General features: G+C 34.0%; 1 protein-coding gene across 3 annotated transcripts in view; it reads left to right on the forward strand.

Moving 5' to 3' along the window:
* The window catches only part of LOC147180533 (CREB-regulated transcription coactivator 1-like), a 27,244-nt gene extending 10,136 nt beyond the window's left edge, over window positions 1–17,108 (forward strand). Inside the window, exons 8-16 of one of the 3 annotated variants that reach the window (XR_015095078.1) lie at window positions 671–852; window positions 993–1,138; window positions 2,200–2,292; window positions 2,398–2,478; window positions 4,468–4,572; window positions 7,921–8,004; window positions 9,379–9,559; window positions 10,132–10,443; window positions 12,433–17,108. Coding sequence is in view for 2 of the 3 variants with exons in the window: in XM_086077277.1 (XP_085933403.1) it covers window positions 671–852; window positions 993–1,138; window positions 2,200–2,292; window positions 2,398–2,478; window positions 4,468–4,572; window positions 7,921–8,004; window positions 9,379–9,559; window positions 10,132–10,337 (1,078 nt within the window). In the remaining variant the exon portion in view is untranslated. Of the gene's footprint in view, window positions 1–670; window positions 853–992; window positions 1,139–2,199; window positions 2,293–2,397; window positions 2,479–4,467; window positions 4,573–7,920; window positions 8,005–9,378; window positions 9,560–10,131 lie in introns of all 3 variants that reach the window. The other 2 variants (XM_086077277.1, XM_086077278.1) reach the window with 2 other exon arrangements.
* The last annotated feature ends 335 nt before the right edge of the window (window positions 17,109–17,443 follow it).

The following is a 17,443-nucleotide window of genomic DNA, read 5'->3' on the forward strand; positions in this document are numbered from 1 at the left end:
TTGACAAGAGTGTGAAAACCTAGATTTTTTTTATTGTATATTTAGAACAGATATTTTAAAAAAAATTATGTTTTGTTTTGTTTTTTAAAGAAAAAACGATTATTAAAAATTAGGGGCGTCAGGCGATTAAAATTTGTAATTGTAATTAATCGCATGACTTCACTAGTTAATTTTTATTTTTTTAAAGAAAATTATTTAAAAAAAGGTTGTTAAAAATTAGAAGCGTCAGGCAATAAAAATTTGTCATTGTAATTAATCGCATGACTTCACTAGTTAATTTTTATTTTTTTAAAGAAAATATTTTAAAAAAGGTTATTAAAAATTAGGGGCGTCAGGCGATGAATTTTTTTAATTGTAATTAATCGCATGACTTCACTAGTTAATTTTTATTTTTTTAAAGAAAATATTTTTAAAAAGGTTATTAAAAATTAGGGGCATCAGGCGATTACAATTTTTAATTGTAATTAATTGCATGACTTCACTAGTTAACTCACGAATCACAAATTTAATATCTGTTCTAAATGTATAATAAAAAAATTGTTTCTAGGTTTTCAGACTCTTGTTAACAAAAGTGGAAAAAAACTTATAGAAATAGAAATAGTTCAAATGAATTTATGGCAGTGAATGAGTTAAGCCACCATTTTAACTCTATCCATCTCTTTTTCGCCAGCATATTTCCATCACCAGAGCAGCATCTGAAACCAGTTGCTCACAGCACTGGCGGTTCTCTGCCTGACCTGTCAAACATCCAGTTCCCTCCTCCGCTGTCCACCCCGCTGGACTCAGACGACGCGGCCGCCTTCTCCTTCGGCTCTTCCAGCAACAGCGCGCAGGTGCTGGATAAAACACAAGGTAGCCAAACAATCAGCACTGCTCATGAACAAACACCTGCAGTGCATTGTCCGTCTTGGACCAGTTTTAGGTGCTGATTGTGTTGTGTGAGTGCTACTGGAAACTACATTTCCATGTCATTGTTTTTGTACACTGGGTAGGAGTGAACGCCTCTCAGCCCGCTGTAACCATGGAGACGCAGTCTGGGCTGGACAACGTGGATCCTCTCGTTCTTAACGCGAGAGACCTTCACCAGCAGCAGAACTCGCAACTCTCGCCAACATCGGTACCTCTCCCTCTCTCTCAGGTACAGGCAAGACCCCGTGTCACCTTGTCATGTGTTATGATGAATGTTGTTTGTCTTTGTGAATTCTATATTTTAACTCATTCACTGCCATTGACGGTTAGAGACGTTTTTTGCCCACTTTTGTTAACAAGAGTATGAAAACCTAGATTTTTTTAAATTGTACATTTGGAAAATATATAAAATTTGTGATTAATCGTGAGTTAACTCGTAAAGTTGTGCAATTAATTAGGATTTTAATTGTACGACGCTCCTAATATTTAATTGTAATTAATCGTATGACTTCAATAGTTAACTCACGATTAATCATAAATTTGATATTTGTTCTAAATGTACAATAAAAAAAATTCTAGATTTTCATACTCTTGTTAAAAAAGGTGGGATTTTTTTTTAAACCAATAGAAATAGTTCAAATGAATTCTTGACGTCAATAGCCGTCAATGGCAGTGAATGAGTTAATCATGGCTAAATGACATGTGAGGTCACATGTAACATATTATTGTCAAGAAATGTTTAACGTTGATTGCCCCTTTAACTCATTCACTGCCATTGACAGATATAGACGTCCCAAATTTTTTTTAACCATTTTTATTAGTTTAACATTTTTTTCCCATTTTTGTTAACAAGATATTTTTAGAACAGATATTAATTACGATTACAAATTTTAATCGCCTGATGCCCCTAATTTTTAATAATCTTTTCTTAAATTATTATTATTTTTAATTAATAATGTATTTTTTTTAAAGAAAAAATTATAAAAAATTAGGGACGTCGGGCGATTACAATTTTTAAACGTAATTAAGTTAACTCACAATTGATCACAAATTTTATATCTGTTCTAATACAAAAATAAATTCTAGGTTTTCATACTTTTGTTAACAAAAGTGGGAAAAAATGTTAAACTAGAAATAGTTCAAATGAATTTTTGACGTCTATAGCCGTCAATGGCAGTGAATGAGTTAATATGACATGAGAGTGATACATTACTTACAAGTATTTTGTTCCATAACTAAGCTTTGAAATTCTTTCCAGCCTCTAAATAAACACTTGTTTTTTTATTACAGGTTGCAATCAACGCCATGAACCTTGAGCAGCAGTTATCCCAGTATGCCTTCTTCAACCAGCCTCCGTCCTCCCAGATGCACCAGAACCAGCCTGTGAGTTTCTTCTTCAGCTTTTGCCATGCACTCGCTAATTGTGACGTGAAACAGAGTGATAGCCAATTAGGAAACGACCTGAAGCTTGAAGTTCGAATTTTGCAGAAAACATCCTCCGTGACCTCCTGCGACCCGTCAGACAATCAGATGTCGTCACAACGCGGCATGGCCTTGGACTTGAACACGGTAAGGTGTGGATGTGTCGCTCCCTTTCTGCGGCGGACCAATAGAGTCATTTTCCTTTTCGAATGCTTTTCGCTGACTTCACACAGACCTTTTGCCAGGCATCAAAGCACAAAACGCAAACCTGCCTTACACATCAAGTAATCCGAATGATTTTTGCAAAGCATTGCTTCGCCTTCAGATCTGGGCAGCTCTTTGCATGTTGCCGAGAGGATGCGTTATCCAGATGAAGTCTCTTATTTTCCCTTCATCTCAGTTAAAGGGGTGGGCAGCATGGCGTTGAGGGGAAACATGGTGAGGGAACCAAAGTAGGACTGCCGCTGGCATCAGGCTTTTTTTGTCATTTAGCCATGATTAACTCATCCACTGCCATTGACGGCTATAGACGTCAAAAATTCATTTGAACTATTTCGATTAGTTGAACATTTTTTCCCCCACTCTTGTTAACAAGAGTATGAAAACCTCAGGGGAAAAAATGACTGTACATTTAGAACCGATATAAAAAATTGTGATTTATCGCGAGTTAACTGCAATAATGTAATAATGTAATTAATTACAATAAAAATCGCCTGACACGATAAAAAAAAAAAAAGATTAGAATTTTTTTTTAAATCATAATTAATTGCATGACTTCACTAGTTAATACATGATTAATCACAAATGTTATATCTGTTCTAAATGTACAAAAAAAATCTAGGTTTTCATACTCTTGTTAACAAAAGTGAAAAAAAAGTTAAACTAATAGAAATAGTTCAAATGAATTGTTTACGTCTATAGCCGTCAATGGCAGTGAATGAGTTAAAAGTTGAGTTTGCAGTCTTAAAGCTGCTAGCAAGATTTGAATATAGCCTTACTTCATTTTTTCCCCTCACGCCTCTGCCTCAAAGAAAACACGAGCTCACTAATATGACAGCACGTCTAGGCAGCTGTAGTATTGCCAAAAATGAAATGTTACCGGTTTGATGTTATTGTTTTGCAATGTAGAAATAAATAAACCATAAGAAAGGCGCTCAACTTTATTTCCTTCTTTTTAACTTGTGTTGCTAACCGGAGTTACTGTAAATAATTGGCCAAGAAACTATTTTTAATGTAATTTTTTTATTCATTCTCTAGATAACTTCCAGTAAAAAGTTTCTGGAAATGTATCTCAACATTTCCATCCTCAAGCAGTCTGACTACTGATATTTTAATGTTGTCACTTTGGACTGTCCCGTAGCCCCTGCACTGTACACTCTAAAAAGAGAATTGTTGAACCAATTTGAGATTACAAATTGAATTGGAAATGTGGGTGGGATTAAATACGTTTTTGTTCTTCTCATTCCCTTTCAGGCAGAATTGGACTTTATCCTTTTGTTGTTGATGTTGTTTTTTCTTTCTCTCTCTCTTTTTTTTGCAGTTTTTTCTCCTTGTGGAGCTTGACACTGACTGTGTGCTCTGTTGTTGCCTGAAACAAAAAATAATAAATTAAATGGAAAAAAAATTTTTTTTGAACAACTTAAAAAAAAATCACTTCAATTGGTAGCAGAAGATTGAATGAAGTAAAACCAAAAGGAATATATTAAGTTGAATGAATTTTGAGTTCATTAATCGTAATACTATAGTCATTTCGGATTACAGGTAATTTAATTCAGGTGAATATATTAAGTTTAATGAACTCGTAATTAATTCAACTTGATATATTCACTTTGGACTAAATTCAATCGTGTGTCACCAATTGAAGCGATTTTTTTCTTTTCTTCTTCAAGACGGTCAACAATTCAATTTGTAATCTTAAATTGGTTCAACAATTCTCTTTTTTAGAGTGTAGGGTTAAGCGGTTCGGAGAATGAATGAATAAATCACTTGGCTTGTGACGCAACATTGACTATCAAGCCTTTTCGGCTCCACTGAAAAACATGAGCAATACTCCATATTCCATTATGGCCTCACTGACAACATAACCAGGAAGTTTTTTTTTTTTGGAATGACTCAAAACATATCCTCTTGTATCAGGCCTGCCCACTTCAACAATATCGCAGTAGGGCGGGATCCTCTGCCAATCAATCTCCAACCTCCCCCAGCTCCAACCAAGGCTTCTCACCTGGAGGTTCGCCTCAAGTAAGGGCGTGCGAATCAACCGGCTGCAATGCCAGCTCTGTGTCAAACGCCACCCGTCCCTGGGATTGTGGTTGTCGGAGTCTGTGGCTGCCCCCTAGCTGCGTTGATGATGATTACAGCAGATCTGGGCAAAAGGGAATAGACGGGTAGAGGACTGAAAGAAGTGGTTCTCAAACTGGAATCCCTGGGGATCCCTGATCCCCGGCATGGCTTGGGTTCGGCAAAATAATTGGCAATAAATTGTGTCGTATCACTGGAAAAAAATGGATACCCTACGTATGGAGACCGGCATGCTAATAAAATAAACATATGAAATTAATTACTACTCCTTACTTTTTAACTTTCGGCTAGTTAAAAGCACTGCTAAGAAAAGTCTCTTCTTTTTTTTTTTTTGAACAAAAGGTATATATTTCCAAGAATAAATGTGTCTTTTATAGAATAAAAGGCATAGTGTGAGAATAAAATAGCATTTTTGAAATTCACTTTCTGAAAAAGATTTGACTTTCTTCCCTGACTAAACTTTAAGTATCATAATACAGTATCACAACTTAAATATGACTTTATTCTCACAACAATACAACCTTTTTCTCTTAAAAAAACTAACAAAACATTTTTATGTATTACTATTAGTCACATTGACTTTTTAACTCATTCACTGCCATTGATAGCTATAGGTGTCAAAAATTCATTTGAACTATTTTTATTCGTTTAACATTTTTTTTCCATTTTTGTTAACAAGATTTTTTTTTTTTTACATTTAGAACAGATATAAAATTTGTGATTAATCGCGAGTTAACTAGTGAAGTCATGCAATTACAAATTTTAATCACCTGATCCCTAATTTTTAATAATCTTTTCTTTAAAATGTATTTTTTTAAAGAAAAAAATATAAAAAATTAGGGGCGTCGGGCGATTAAAAATTTTAAACGGAATTATTCGCATGACTTCACTAGTTAACTCACGATTAATCACAAATTTTATATCTGTTCATATACAAAAAAAAATCTAGGTTTTCATACTTTTGTTAACAAAAGTGGGGAAAAAAATGTAAACTAGAAATAGTTCAAATTAATTTTTGACATCTATAGCCGTCAATGGCAGTGAATGTGTTAATTACAATGTAGGTGTACACATGGTAGTTAACGTATGTTCAACTGGCATTCCCTGACTAAACATTAACTATCGTAATACAGTATTACGACTTTAGCTTGAAAAGAAATATGTCTTTATACTCACATTACAACTTTTTTCGCTCAACTTTTTTTTTTTTTAATGTATGTCCTTTTAGGATTATGAGGGGTCCTTGTAAAAATACCCCCAAAAGTTTGAGAACGCCTGACCTCAAGTATATTTACAAATCTGTTTGTTTTTGTTTTGAATTAAATTGACTGTTGCACCAAAAACAACACCATTTCATGTCTGCATTTCATGTTTTGCCCAGATCTGTCTATTTGTGATATGATGGTGCGTGACGTAACGCAGCTAATGTGCTGGACCTTCTTCCCTACCGCTTTTTGTGCTACTCCGCTGTATCCCCCCCCTAATACACCCGAGAATATGAAAATGGTTTTACACAAGCTAGGGGGATTTTAGGCACTGCAACAGGAAATGGTAATCCCCATGGAATCATGTTTTTTTTTTTTTTTTTCTGGTGTGTTAATCATTCTCATGGTTGGTTCTTAATAAATTGAGCCTGGCTTTTCTGGGTGTTGCATTTAGATAAACGGATCACAATCTGTAACTCCCAAGGACTTGCATTTAAAAAATGTTTTTACTGCACTACCAACCTAGTTTTTATTTTATTCTATAAATAATATTAAATGACTACGCCTTTAAATCTTCAGCAGGTATAAAAGTCATTTAGAAATGAACAAAGTAAAAAAATATGTTGGATTTTTTTTTTGTCTTTTAAAAATATGCCTTTGCCTTTTATGTGATGGTTTAACAGTGTGTTGCACATCTTCTCTTGTGCTGATGTGCTTTAACTGTCACGTTGGTTCCATGTAATGTGGTGCAGCCCATTGGGGACATCTGCCACATGCGCACTCTCTTACAATGAGCCCTGGTTGAGGAAATGATCCAATTGCTTGTACATTAAGAGGCTGTGAGGAGTTGGTTGGTGGTTTGTGCGAATGTGAAATTCACATGAAGTTCGTTTTTCATTTGGAATGATGACTGTTAATACCAGAGACAATTGTTGAAAAACAACTAATTGAATAAACAAGAAGTAAAGTTCAGTGCCTCCATTCGGCCTTTGCAAAATGGATGACTGAGAATCCACAATTAGACATAAAGAAAAAACATCATTTTTACTGAGCACTTTTGTTTTATTTATGGATTTTGTGACAGTAAATTAAGATGACTAAAGCAATTATGCTATTAGGGTAATGACAGGTAATTTGGAAATGTGAGGTCATTACAATATATGATCCACATACCGTACTTTATTTGTGGTATGTGTACTAGAGTGTTTGGGCCACACTGAAAATAAAATTAGAAAATACTGTATGCTACATGATGAGAAAAAAAAGATGAATATTTTTGAGAAAGTTGTATTTTTATTGAGATGAAATTTTATTTTATTTTTTAAAAGACCTCAGTCTTGTAATGTTACAAATTTAATCTAAAAAAACACAGGGCAGGGCAACTATATCTGGTAAAATTATAACTTTTATGCTTCTGGGTATATTTTTTTTCAATGTGGCCCAAATACTCGAATAGTAGTTTTACTTAAAAAAAAAAAAAAAGGCAAAGTAATAATTAATTCATACAAATTCTGGTGTTGGTATTTTAGCCTAATTATTAGGGGTGGTAATCTTTGAATGTCTCACGATTCAATTCCGATTTTCGGGCCTGCGATTCGATTCAGAATCGATTTTCGATTGGGAGCGATTTTTGATTCAAAATGATTTGATTGACAATAATTTTTGCTTCAATCTATAGATGTGCAAGGAATTGTAATGCTCTACTCCAGTCTGACTTTTATCACTCAAAAGAACGGCTCCACACTGCAAAAAAACAACTTTTATTGGAATAACTTGATCGTGACTTTTTCCTTCTACTCTCTAATGTGGCTACAACTTATCAGTGTATCAGACCGCGTGGAACCACACTGCCCCTCAGTGGCCAAATCGGGTACAACATGAACTGTGCTCCAAATAAAGGCATACACAGACAAAGGGCAAGACAGTATAAAATAATTTAAATAAAATTGATTTGGGGACATTTAAAATCGATTCTAAATTGTACTAAATGAGAATCCCATTCTTATAAGAATAGTTTTTTTGGCCACACCCCTACTAATTATATCTGCATCCTGAGTGAAACGTTTTTTGTTTTTTTTTGCAGCAAAACTCCATACTAGGCAGTGTCTTTGCAGACTACTACGACCAGCAGCTTCCATCCATTCAGGCCAGTGCTCTCTCTCAACAGGTATGCTTCCTCAATGGCTTCCTTGAAAATATTTTCAATAAGGCTACGTTCACATTGCAGGCAAATGCGACCCAGATCGGATTTATTTATTTTTTGCCCAAATGCGACCTGTAGCTGACTTTTTTTATGTCAGTCCGAACGGATCAATTCCGATTTTTTCATATCCGATCTGGGTCACTTTCTTATGTGGTCCTAGATCGGATACGTATCCGAATTTTTGAACTATTATATAGATTATATTGATATATATAGAGTATGAAAACCTAAAAAAAAATATATATATATATTGTACATTTAGAACAGATATAAAATGTGTGATTAATCGTGAGTTAATTATTGAAGTCATGTGATTAATTACAATGAAAAATTTTATTCACCTGACGTGATTTAAAAAAAAAAAAGATTATTAAAAATTTGGATCGTAAGGCGATTCAAATTTTAATTGTAATTAATCGCATGACTTCACTAGTTAACTCAGGATTAATCACACATTTGATATCTGTTCTAAATGTACAATATATAGATATATTTTTTTAGGTTTTCACATTGTTGTTAACAAAAGTGGAAAAAAATGTTTAACTAATAGAAATAGTTCAAATGAATTTTTGACGTCTATAGCACTTTAGGGATGCATTACGTCCACACAGCAGACCAGAATAAGGTTGCAATTAACTCATTCACTGCCATTGACTGTTATGGCATTCTGATTAATAATAATCATTATTTTAGACTCGCGGGGGCACATATAACATAGTGAAAAGAAAATTTAGGGGTTAACTCATTCACTGCCATTGACGGCTTTAGACGTCAAAAATTTATTTGATCTATTTCTATTAGTTTAACATTTTTTTCCACTTTTGTTAACAAGAGTATGAAAACCTATAATTTTTTATTGTACATGTACGTAAAATTTGTGATTAATCGTAAGTTAACTCACGAAGTCATGCAATTAATTACGACGAAAAATTGTAATCGCCTGACACTCCTAATTTTTAATAATCTTTTCTATTCTTTTTTTAATCGCGTCAGGCAATTTATCTATCTATGCAATTAATCGCATGACTTCAATAGTTAACTCACGATTAATCACAAATTGTATATCTGTTCTAAATGTACAATTAAAAAAATTATAGGTTTTCATACTCTTGTTAACAAAAGTGGAAAAAAAGTTAAACTAATAGAAATAGTTCAAATGAATGTTTGACGTCAATAGCCGTCAATGGCAGTGAATGAGTTAATAGGTCATGTGAACGCTTACTATAAAAAAAATCTGATTCCACCAAAAAATCTGCATTGAGCATTAAGACCTGCAGTGTGAACGTAGTAGAGAACCCCTGCACTGTTGTATTGTTTCTTCCTCATTGCGGTTGCCAGCTTGAGCAGTTCAGCATGATGGAAACGCCAAACAGCTATGGCGGCTTCAACAACCAGGCCTCCACACCCAACCACTCCCAAGCCCTGATGATGGGCTTGTCTGGCGGCTATTGTAACCTCCAGGGCTCTCAGCAGCCCGGCTACAGTAGTCATGGCAACATCCCCAACATTATTCTCACAGGTGCTCCTCATATCACATACTAAGAAATAGCGAGAAATACGCTCTTTCTGAACTCATTCACTGCCATTGACGGACGGCTATAGACGTCAAAAATTCATTTGAACTATTTCTATTAGTTTAAAAAAAAATCCACTTTTGTTAACTAGATTTTTTTTAATTGTACATTTAGAACAGATATAAAATTTGTGATTAATAGTGAGTTAACTAGTGAAGTCATGCGATTAATTACGATAAAATAATTTAATCGCCTGACGTCCCTAATTTTTGACAATCTTTTCTTTTTTCTTTTTCTTTTTTAAATCGTGTCTGGCGATTTAAATTTTTGATGGTAAACTGCATGGCTTCAATAGTTAACTCACGATTAATCACACATTTTATATCTGTTGTAAATGTACAATAAAAATGTTTTCTAGGTTTTCATACTCTTGTTAACAAAAGTGGAAAAAAAAAGTTAAACTAATAGAAATAGTTCAAATGAATTTTTGACGTCGATAGCCGTCAATGGCAGTGAATGAGTTCATTTGTCAAATTAAGAAAAATATCATCTCCCTTTGTGTTTGGCCCCTGTCTAGCGAGTGGAGAGTCTCCTCCCAGCCTGCCTAATGACCTGTGCGACTCCCTGTCAACGGATGTCAGCTTCGATGTTGACGGCCATTTCCCACTGGACGACCTCAAAATCGACCCACTGACACTTGATGGCCTGCACATGCTCAACGACCCGCACATGGTGCTCACTGACCCAGCCACAGAGGATGCCTTTCGACTGGATCGCCTCTGAGAGGATCGCTCGCCACATTGGCTCCCGTAAGAAAACTTTTTCAAGAGAGCGGTCGTTTTCACTTCTTCTGGAACTGGAAAAGTGGCAACATCCTAAAAGGCTGAAGGTACGAATTGTGTTCGTGGTTCCGGCCAATGACACACGTTTTTATTGGAGTGAGTTTTGATCGGTTGGTAAATGGTAATCGGGTTTCAAAGGGGTAACTGACAAGAGAATGTAAAGCAAAAGCAGCGGCATATTGTGGGGACGTGAAATGGCGGACACCCCAAAGCTAAAAAATGCCATCCATCCATTTTCTATCATTTTTATCCCTTAATAGGGTCACGGTTGACTTTTTTGGGCGAGAAGCGGGGTACAGCCTGGACTGGTTGCCAGCACTGTGCATTTTTACTACCTGCTTTGCTCCACCTCCCTCATCAGTATGTGCCCACGTCAGTTTAAACATGGCATTCTGATTAATATTAATCATTCTTTTAGACTCGCGGGGGCACATATAACATTGTGAAAAGAAAATTTAGGGGTTAACTCATTCACTGCCATTGACGGCTTTAGACGTCAAAAATTCATTTGAACTATTTCTGTTAGTTTAACATTTTTTCCACTTTTAACAAGAGTATGAAAACCTAGACAAAAGTTTTTATTGTACATTTAGAACAGATATAAAATTTGTGATTAATCGTGAGTTAACTCGTAAAGTGTAAGTAAACTGTTGAAGTCATGTGATTAATTACAATTAAAAAAATTAATCACCTGACGACCTAATTTGTAATAATCTTTTCTTTTCTTTTTTTAAATAATATTTTTTTTTCAAAAACCTTATTTTTCATAATATTTTCTTTTTTAAATATTAAAAAAAAGAAAAACAAATATTATTAAATTTAGGGCGTCAGGCGATACATTTTTTTATTTGTAATTATTTGCATGACTTCAACTCATGATTAATCACAAATTTTATATCTGATCTAAATATACAATATTTGTTTTCATTATCTTGTTAACAAAAGTAGAGAGAAAAAATTAACTAATAGAAATAGTTCAAATTAATTTTTGACGTCTATAGCCGTCAATGGCAGCGAATGAGTTCTCGTAGGTCATAATCATAGCCAGCTATGAGGACTATAAGATTTTTTGGGTATCCTCCAAAGGCGAGCTGTGCTTTTGGTACCTGAACCTTCTGTAAGGATTTCTCTGATTGAATCCACCTCTTAATACCACAACTAACTATCACGTTGCAACTATAAGAGCTATCAATAATATATAAAAACATACAGTAACAACATGCAAAATCAGTGTTTATCTAATAACATGACATATTAAAACTTTGAATGAAATACATCATACTTCATACTCAGTAAAGATGATAATTATTAATTATGTGCAGATTGCTACAGACATGTTTTGTTTTGATATTTTCAGCAGCCTTTACTGTCAAAAGAGCCATTTTAGGCCAAATAAATAACAAAAAAATATGCCTGGAGCCACAAAACATTTCAACATTAGGATGAAGGAAACGGTGTGCTAGTGTTGGTCTAATATACTGAGGGCCCATAATAGAAAAATATGCAGCATCCAATAATTTGAGATTCATTTTCTTGTACCTTTTTGTCTTTCGTTTTTAGATTATTTCTGCCTTTTTGCTATCATTTTTCTGCTTTTTATTTTTAAAGGATTTTATTTAATTTTGTGGACATTTATGGTCATTTTTGGGATTTCTTCTTTTGTTTTCCAACATTTATATATAGCTACATTTTAAATGCATTATTTTCTGCTTTTTCTTTTGAAAATCAAATTTCTGACTTTTTGGCAATTCTTTTCTGCCTTTTTATTTTTAATTCTGTGACATTTTTGGCAATTTCATTGCATTTTATGGTAATTTTCTGCTTTTCCTCTTCCTTTTTGGACATTTTTAGGTATTTTTGAAAAATGTCATCTACCCTTCATCTCTCTTTTTCTGATAACTTTAAAATGTGGACGCTGATATTTTTTGAATATTTAATTATTCATTTTTTTAAATCAAAACCATTAATTGATTTAAAATATATATTTTATCCAAAAACAAAAACTAAAAAATATTAATTTCCACTAATTTCTTTAGAAATCCGCAGGGAGCCACAGGAGAGGGGACTAAAGAGCCACATGTGGCTCCAGGGCTGCAGGTTGAAGACCCCTGTGCTCGTTGAACTCTCTGACCACCCAATCAGAGAATGGAAAAATATTGACAACGGGCACATTTTTTATTTGATTGTCTGATTGATTGCTAATCATCATTTTAAGTGACATTGGGGCAAAATGACGGTCCTGGGCAAATTAGATTGACATGGCAACACAGAGGCTGAAATCTGATTGGACAATAAATAAATAAATAACATTCACATATACATGTAATGGCAGGATACAGTTTCATGGAACAAGTATTCGAATTTAGGTTGTACATGCAGGTCAATGGTTCTGATGTTCAGGCCTTGTCGTTTCCAGGCAAGACCTCAGCGATGAAAATTTAAGGGTTAGAAATGGTATGATCTTTTTACATATCATTAATTATAATAAAGGTCGGCGAGATCAAGAGCTTGGAACATCCAAATAAAAAGTGCTCAATACTTTGAACCCATGGAGAAGATTAACTAAATGTTTAACTGGGGTTCTGGACCCAACCCACGCTTTGCCACTGTGAAACGCACGGAGAGTAGCTCGAGACCCCGACTCGATTGGTTTTGCTATGTTGTAAATTTACATGTAAGAAATGCTGGAGTTTGGTTACACCTGACGGTCATCAGTTATGCATGAACTCCCCGAATCACTGTGCATCATTGTTTTGCCTTAAGAGCTCCATATTTCACTCAATTGGAAATGACATCATCACCTTTCAATCATTTTGAGTCATATTTATTGTTACAGCTGAATTACTGTACTGTGCTTTATTTAGCATTTAACAGTATAAATAAACGAGGCGCTTATTGTGGCGTTTTCATCCTTGATGTACAGAATAGAATGCAAGTAGATTTTAAAAGACGTTGACCTATGCAAAACTCAGCATTGATTTAGGACTGCAAAATGAGATTCATATTAAACATTTAGACCCTTGCATAGAGAAAGCTTAAGTGCACGATTCTTGTACAGTGCACGGTGACGGTGCCATGTTGATAATACTGTAGTATATATTTTGATATTTTTCAAACTTGGCAAAAACACACACACACAACAGAGAGACAAATTGCACTCTCTTAATTGCTCTTAACTCATTCACTGCCATTGACGCCTCATTTTTAATCATCTTTTGTTTTGTTTTTTAATCATGAGTTAAGTCACGCGATTAATTACAATTAATTGTAATCACCTGACACCCCTAATTTTTAATAATCTTTTCTTCTTCTTCTTTTTTTTTAAAGAAAATATTTTTAAAAAGATCATTAAAAATTAGGGCCGTCAGGCGATTAGAATTTGTAATCGTAATGAATTGCATGGTTTCGCTAGTTAACTCACGATTAATCACAAAATGTTAAACTAATAGAAATAGTTAAAATGATTTTTGGGACGTTTATAGCCATCAATGGCAGTGAATGAATTAAAAAGAAAAAGAAAATATAAAAAATGTGGAGCATCAGGCGATTAATATTTTAATTGTGATTAATCGCATGACTTTTATAGTTAACTCACGATGAATCACAAATTTGATATCTGTTCTAAATTTAAAATTAAAAAAATCTAGGTTTTCATTCTCTTGTTAACAAAAGTGGAAAAAAATGTTAAACTAATAGAAATAGTTCAAATGAATTTTTGACGTCTATAGCCGTCAATGGCAGTGAATGAGTTAAAGATGACCTCAGCATAGTAGATTTTTTTATTTTTTTTCCCCCAGACATTTGAACAGCCCCTGTTCTAGAAGAGCAATGTGGATGCAATGAGAATGTATTGGGCTCTATGGAAAGCCGTTTGAACTTTGATGCGATATATTTCAAATCCATCTTAAGCTCTGCTCAAATGGCTTTTTCCATGTGTATTGAGCTCACATCTGTACAGATGTGTTAATATTGTCATCCTCTCGTATTTATTTAGATTCTATTGTTAGGACTAAATATTGTCATTCTCCATGAACAGAAACAGATTTAAATGATCTTTGTTTTCCCATACACTACGGCGAAACCAATTACTGTCATTGTTGTTGTTTTTTTTAATATTTATCATGTCTGTCTTGATTGTTTTTCCGTTTGTCCCCTCTTGTGTATGTGTTCGCATTTCAATGACTCTTGCGTTGCACTTTATGCTTTTACGTAAAACACTACTTCAGGAGACATTTTTGTAACTACAGTACGAGTTAAATTCTTTCCGAATTAAACAGTTTGTGCAAAAATGATTACTCATTTCGGCCACCGCGGGGCAGTATAGAACTGTCATGCAGACACAAACCAAGATGACTTTCACAACTACAACTCTGTAACTGCAGTAACATACTTTTTTTTTCCTAGAGGGTAAAGAATATATGCGATTATTGTTACATCGTTTTTCCACATGTGTTGTTGCACTATTTGTTGTTGTTGTTGTTATGGATTCAACATAACATTATACTAGAGCAAATAATTGTGCAAATTCAAATCCACAAATAAGTATAGTTTTAGTGCAATTACATAAATGAGTACACACAATTCTCAGTAAATATTTACAGCTTTCAAAAAAAAATGCACATTATTATTTCACATATGTCACCATTACTCTCAAGCAACGTAAAGGAAAATGACAAATGTCATCGACTGACTTACAGTATATCTGACGACCCTTCACACTATCAAATTAAGTTGCCGTATTTTTGCATTAGTTTACCTGTTTTAGCGATTTTAATAATTTTGTGATTGCCTTTTATGGCTTTTTTTCCCCCTAGCAACAATTTCTTTTCTGTTGGTTTAAACTATGTTTTTTTATTTTTTTATCAAATCATGTGTTTTACTAAAAAATAATCATCATTAAGGGTCAGTTCTATGATGTGTTATACTGTAATCCATGGTACAATGTGCACCTACTTCTTTTATATTGTCTTGCAATATGACTCGCTTTGTATATTGCTTTGTGTTTTATGTCATCTGGTGGCAAAGTAACAAAAAAGCACTATGAAATAACATGCTGCGATGATATTATGATTATTTTTGGTGAGACTGACATCTTTGTGGGTCAATTTTCTTTGAGCTCGGACTGCACCCATTGTTGTTCCGCTCCAGTGCATATAAAAAGTTTACACACCCCTGTTCAAATGCCAAACTATTTTAGTGTTTTCTCCACCATTAACTCATTCACTGCCACTGACGGCTATAGACGTCAAAAATTAATTTGAACTATTTCTATTAGTTTAACATTTTTTTCCACTTTTGTTAACAACAATGTGAAAACCTAGATTTTTTTTTTGTACATTTAGCACAGATACGAAATTTGTGATCAATCGCGAGTTAACTAGTGAAGTCATGCGATTAATTAGAATAAAAAACTTTAATCGCCTGACGCCCCAAATTTTTAAGGATATTTTCTATCTTTTTAAAAAAAATAAAAATTCATTCAATGCCATTGACGGCTATAAACGTAAAAAATTCCTTTGAACTATTTCTATTAGTTTAACATTTTTTTTCCACTTTTGTTTACAATAACATGAAAACCTATAATTTTTTTATTGTACATTTAGAACAGTTATAAAATGTGTGATTAATCGTGAGTTAACTAGTGAAGTAATGCGATTAATTACAATTTTAAAAAATGAATCGCTTTTTTCCCCTAATTTTTTTAATGAATTTATGGCAGTGAATGGGTTAATGTGACCTATAGTCTCTTTTTTTCCCTCTCGTCTCTTTTTGTACACAAGTATCAGTATCTTACTTCTAGTAGAGTTTGAGGACTTTTGCCAACTCTGAAGATGTTGATTCAGTACTGGGAGGGGGGAACCTGCCATAAATGGGAGTTTCACTCTTGCTTTGGATTTGTTTTAACTTTTTTTTTTTTTTCATCTGTTTTCCTTGTATTACAATTGATGCGTCTTCAGGTAATCTAAGATCTTAATCCCAGATAAGAAATATATATCTAGGCTTTTTTTCTCCATTGAGAAAATCATTTGGTCATAACAGAACAATTTTATTATTGTTTACATTGAAAATTCTTGCAAGATTACTGTTGTGATTGTCTTCTGTCAAATGTTTTGATAAATTCACGTTATTTGCATTGCTTTAAGTAACCACAATTTTGTCAGTCCACTGCCTGTATAGACGATATCAAATTACCCATAGATGCACTTTAATATGCACCTTGTGAAAAGTCCCAACAACTATTTCAGAACAATGAACATGTACTCTGTGGTCAACGTTCTGTGTGCATTTTGAGGACAGCCACGTTGGTCGACGCCTCATCCGACGGCAGCTACATTGTGACATGAAATATTTTATGTTGTTATAGGGTACATGGTTCAAATAGTTTCAAATTAGTGTTGCTGCCGCAAAGGGCTTGCGCTGTGTTGTTACCATATGATGTACAGTACTCTCTCTCTGGGCAAACGTAACCCTTTAAAATGACAATTCTCAAGTTTTGTGATTTTGCTTTTTTGTCTTTTTTATTATGATTATTATTATAAATGACCTATCAAATTGGACCAAATGTATCAAAGTTGACTATTGCTTGTTTTATATGTACTTCATGTATTTTGTTTTTGTTGTTGTTGTTGTGTGACAGCTACTGTTTGTATCTTTGCATTAATATGTGTACATAAAATTTAAAAGAGGAATACATATATGTATATATAAGTATTCACAGTTGTCAGCCTATTTTTGACAAGGGGGAGGAAACACGTGGCTGGATTGGAGTCGTTAGGTAAGTAGGTATGTATGGTCATATTAAAATATAAACTTATTCTATCATACGTATTGTACAATATCTATATTTTTTAAGTTACTGGGGGTGGGGGGGGGTCTTCAAAGATTGTTAAATAAAGTTACGGGGGGGAGGGGTCTTCAAAGATTGTGCGTGGTGACAACACATCACACACGAGAGAACACAAGTACTGTACGTGTTGCAAAGACACAAAACTGTTGCGTAAACACGCATTGAGCGTGGTTGTATTCGCCCGAGCGGACAAAAACTGA

Source organism: Leptonotus elevatus, chromosome 1 (assembly GCF_054856555.1).
Source record: "Leptonotus elevatus isolate MCC_2025b chromosome 1, RoL_Lele_1.0, whole genome shotgun sequence".
Classification (NCBI taxonomy): domain Eukaryota; kingdom Metazoa; phylum Chordata; class Actinopteri; order Syngnathiformes; family Syngnathidae; genus Leptonotus; species Leptonotus elevatus.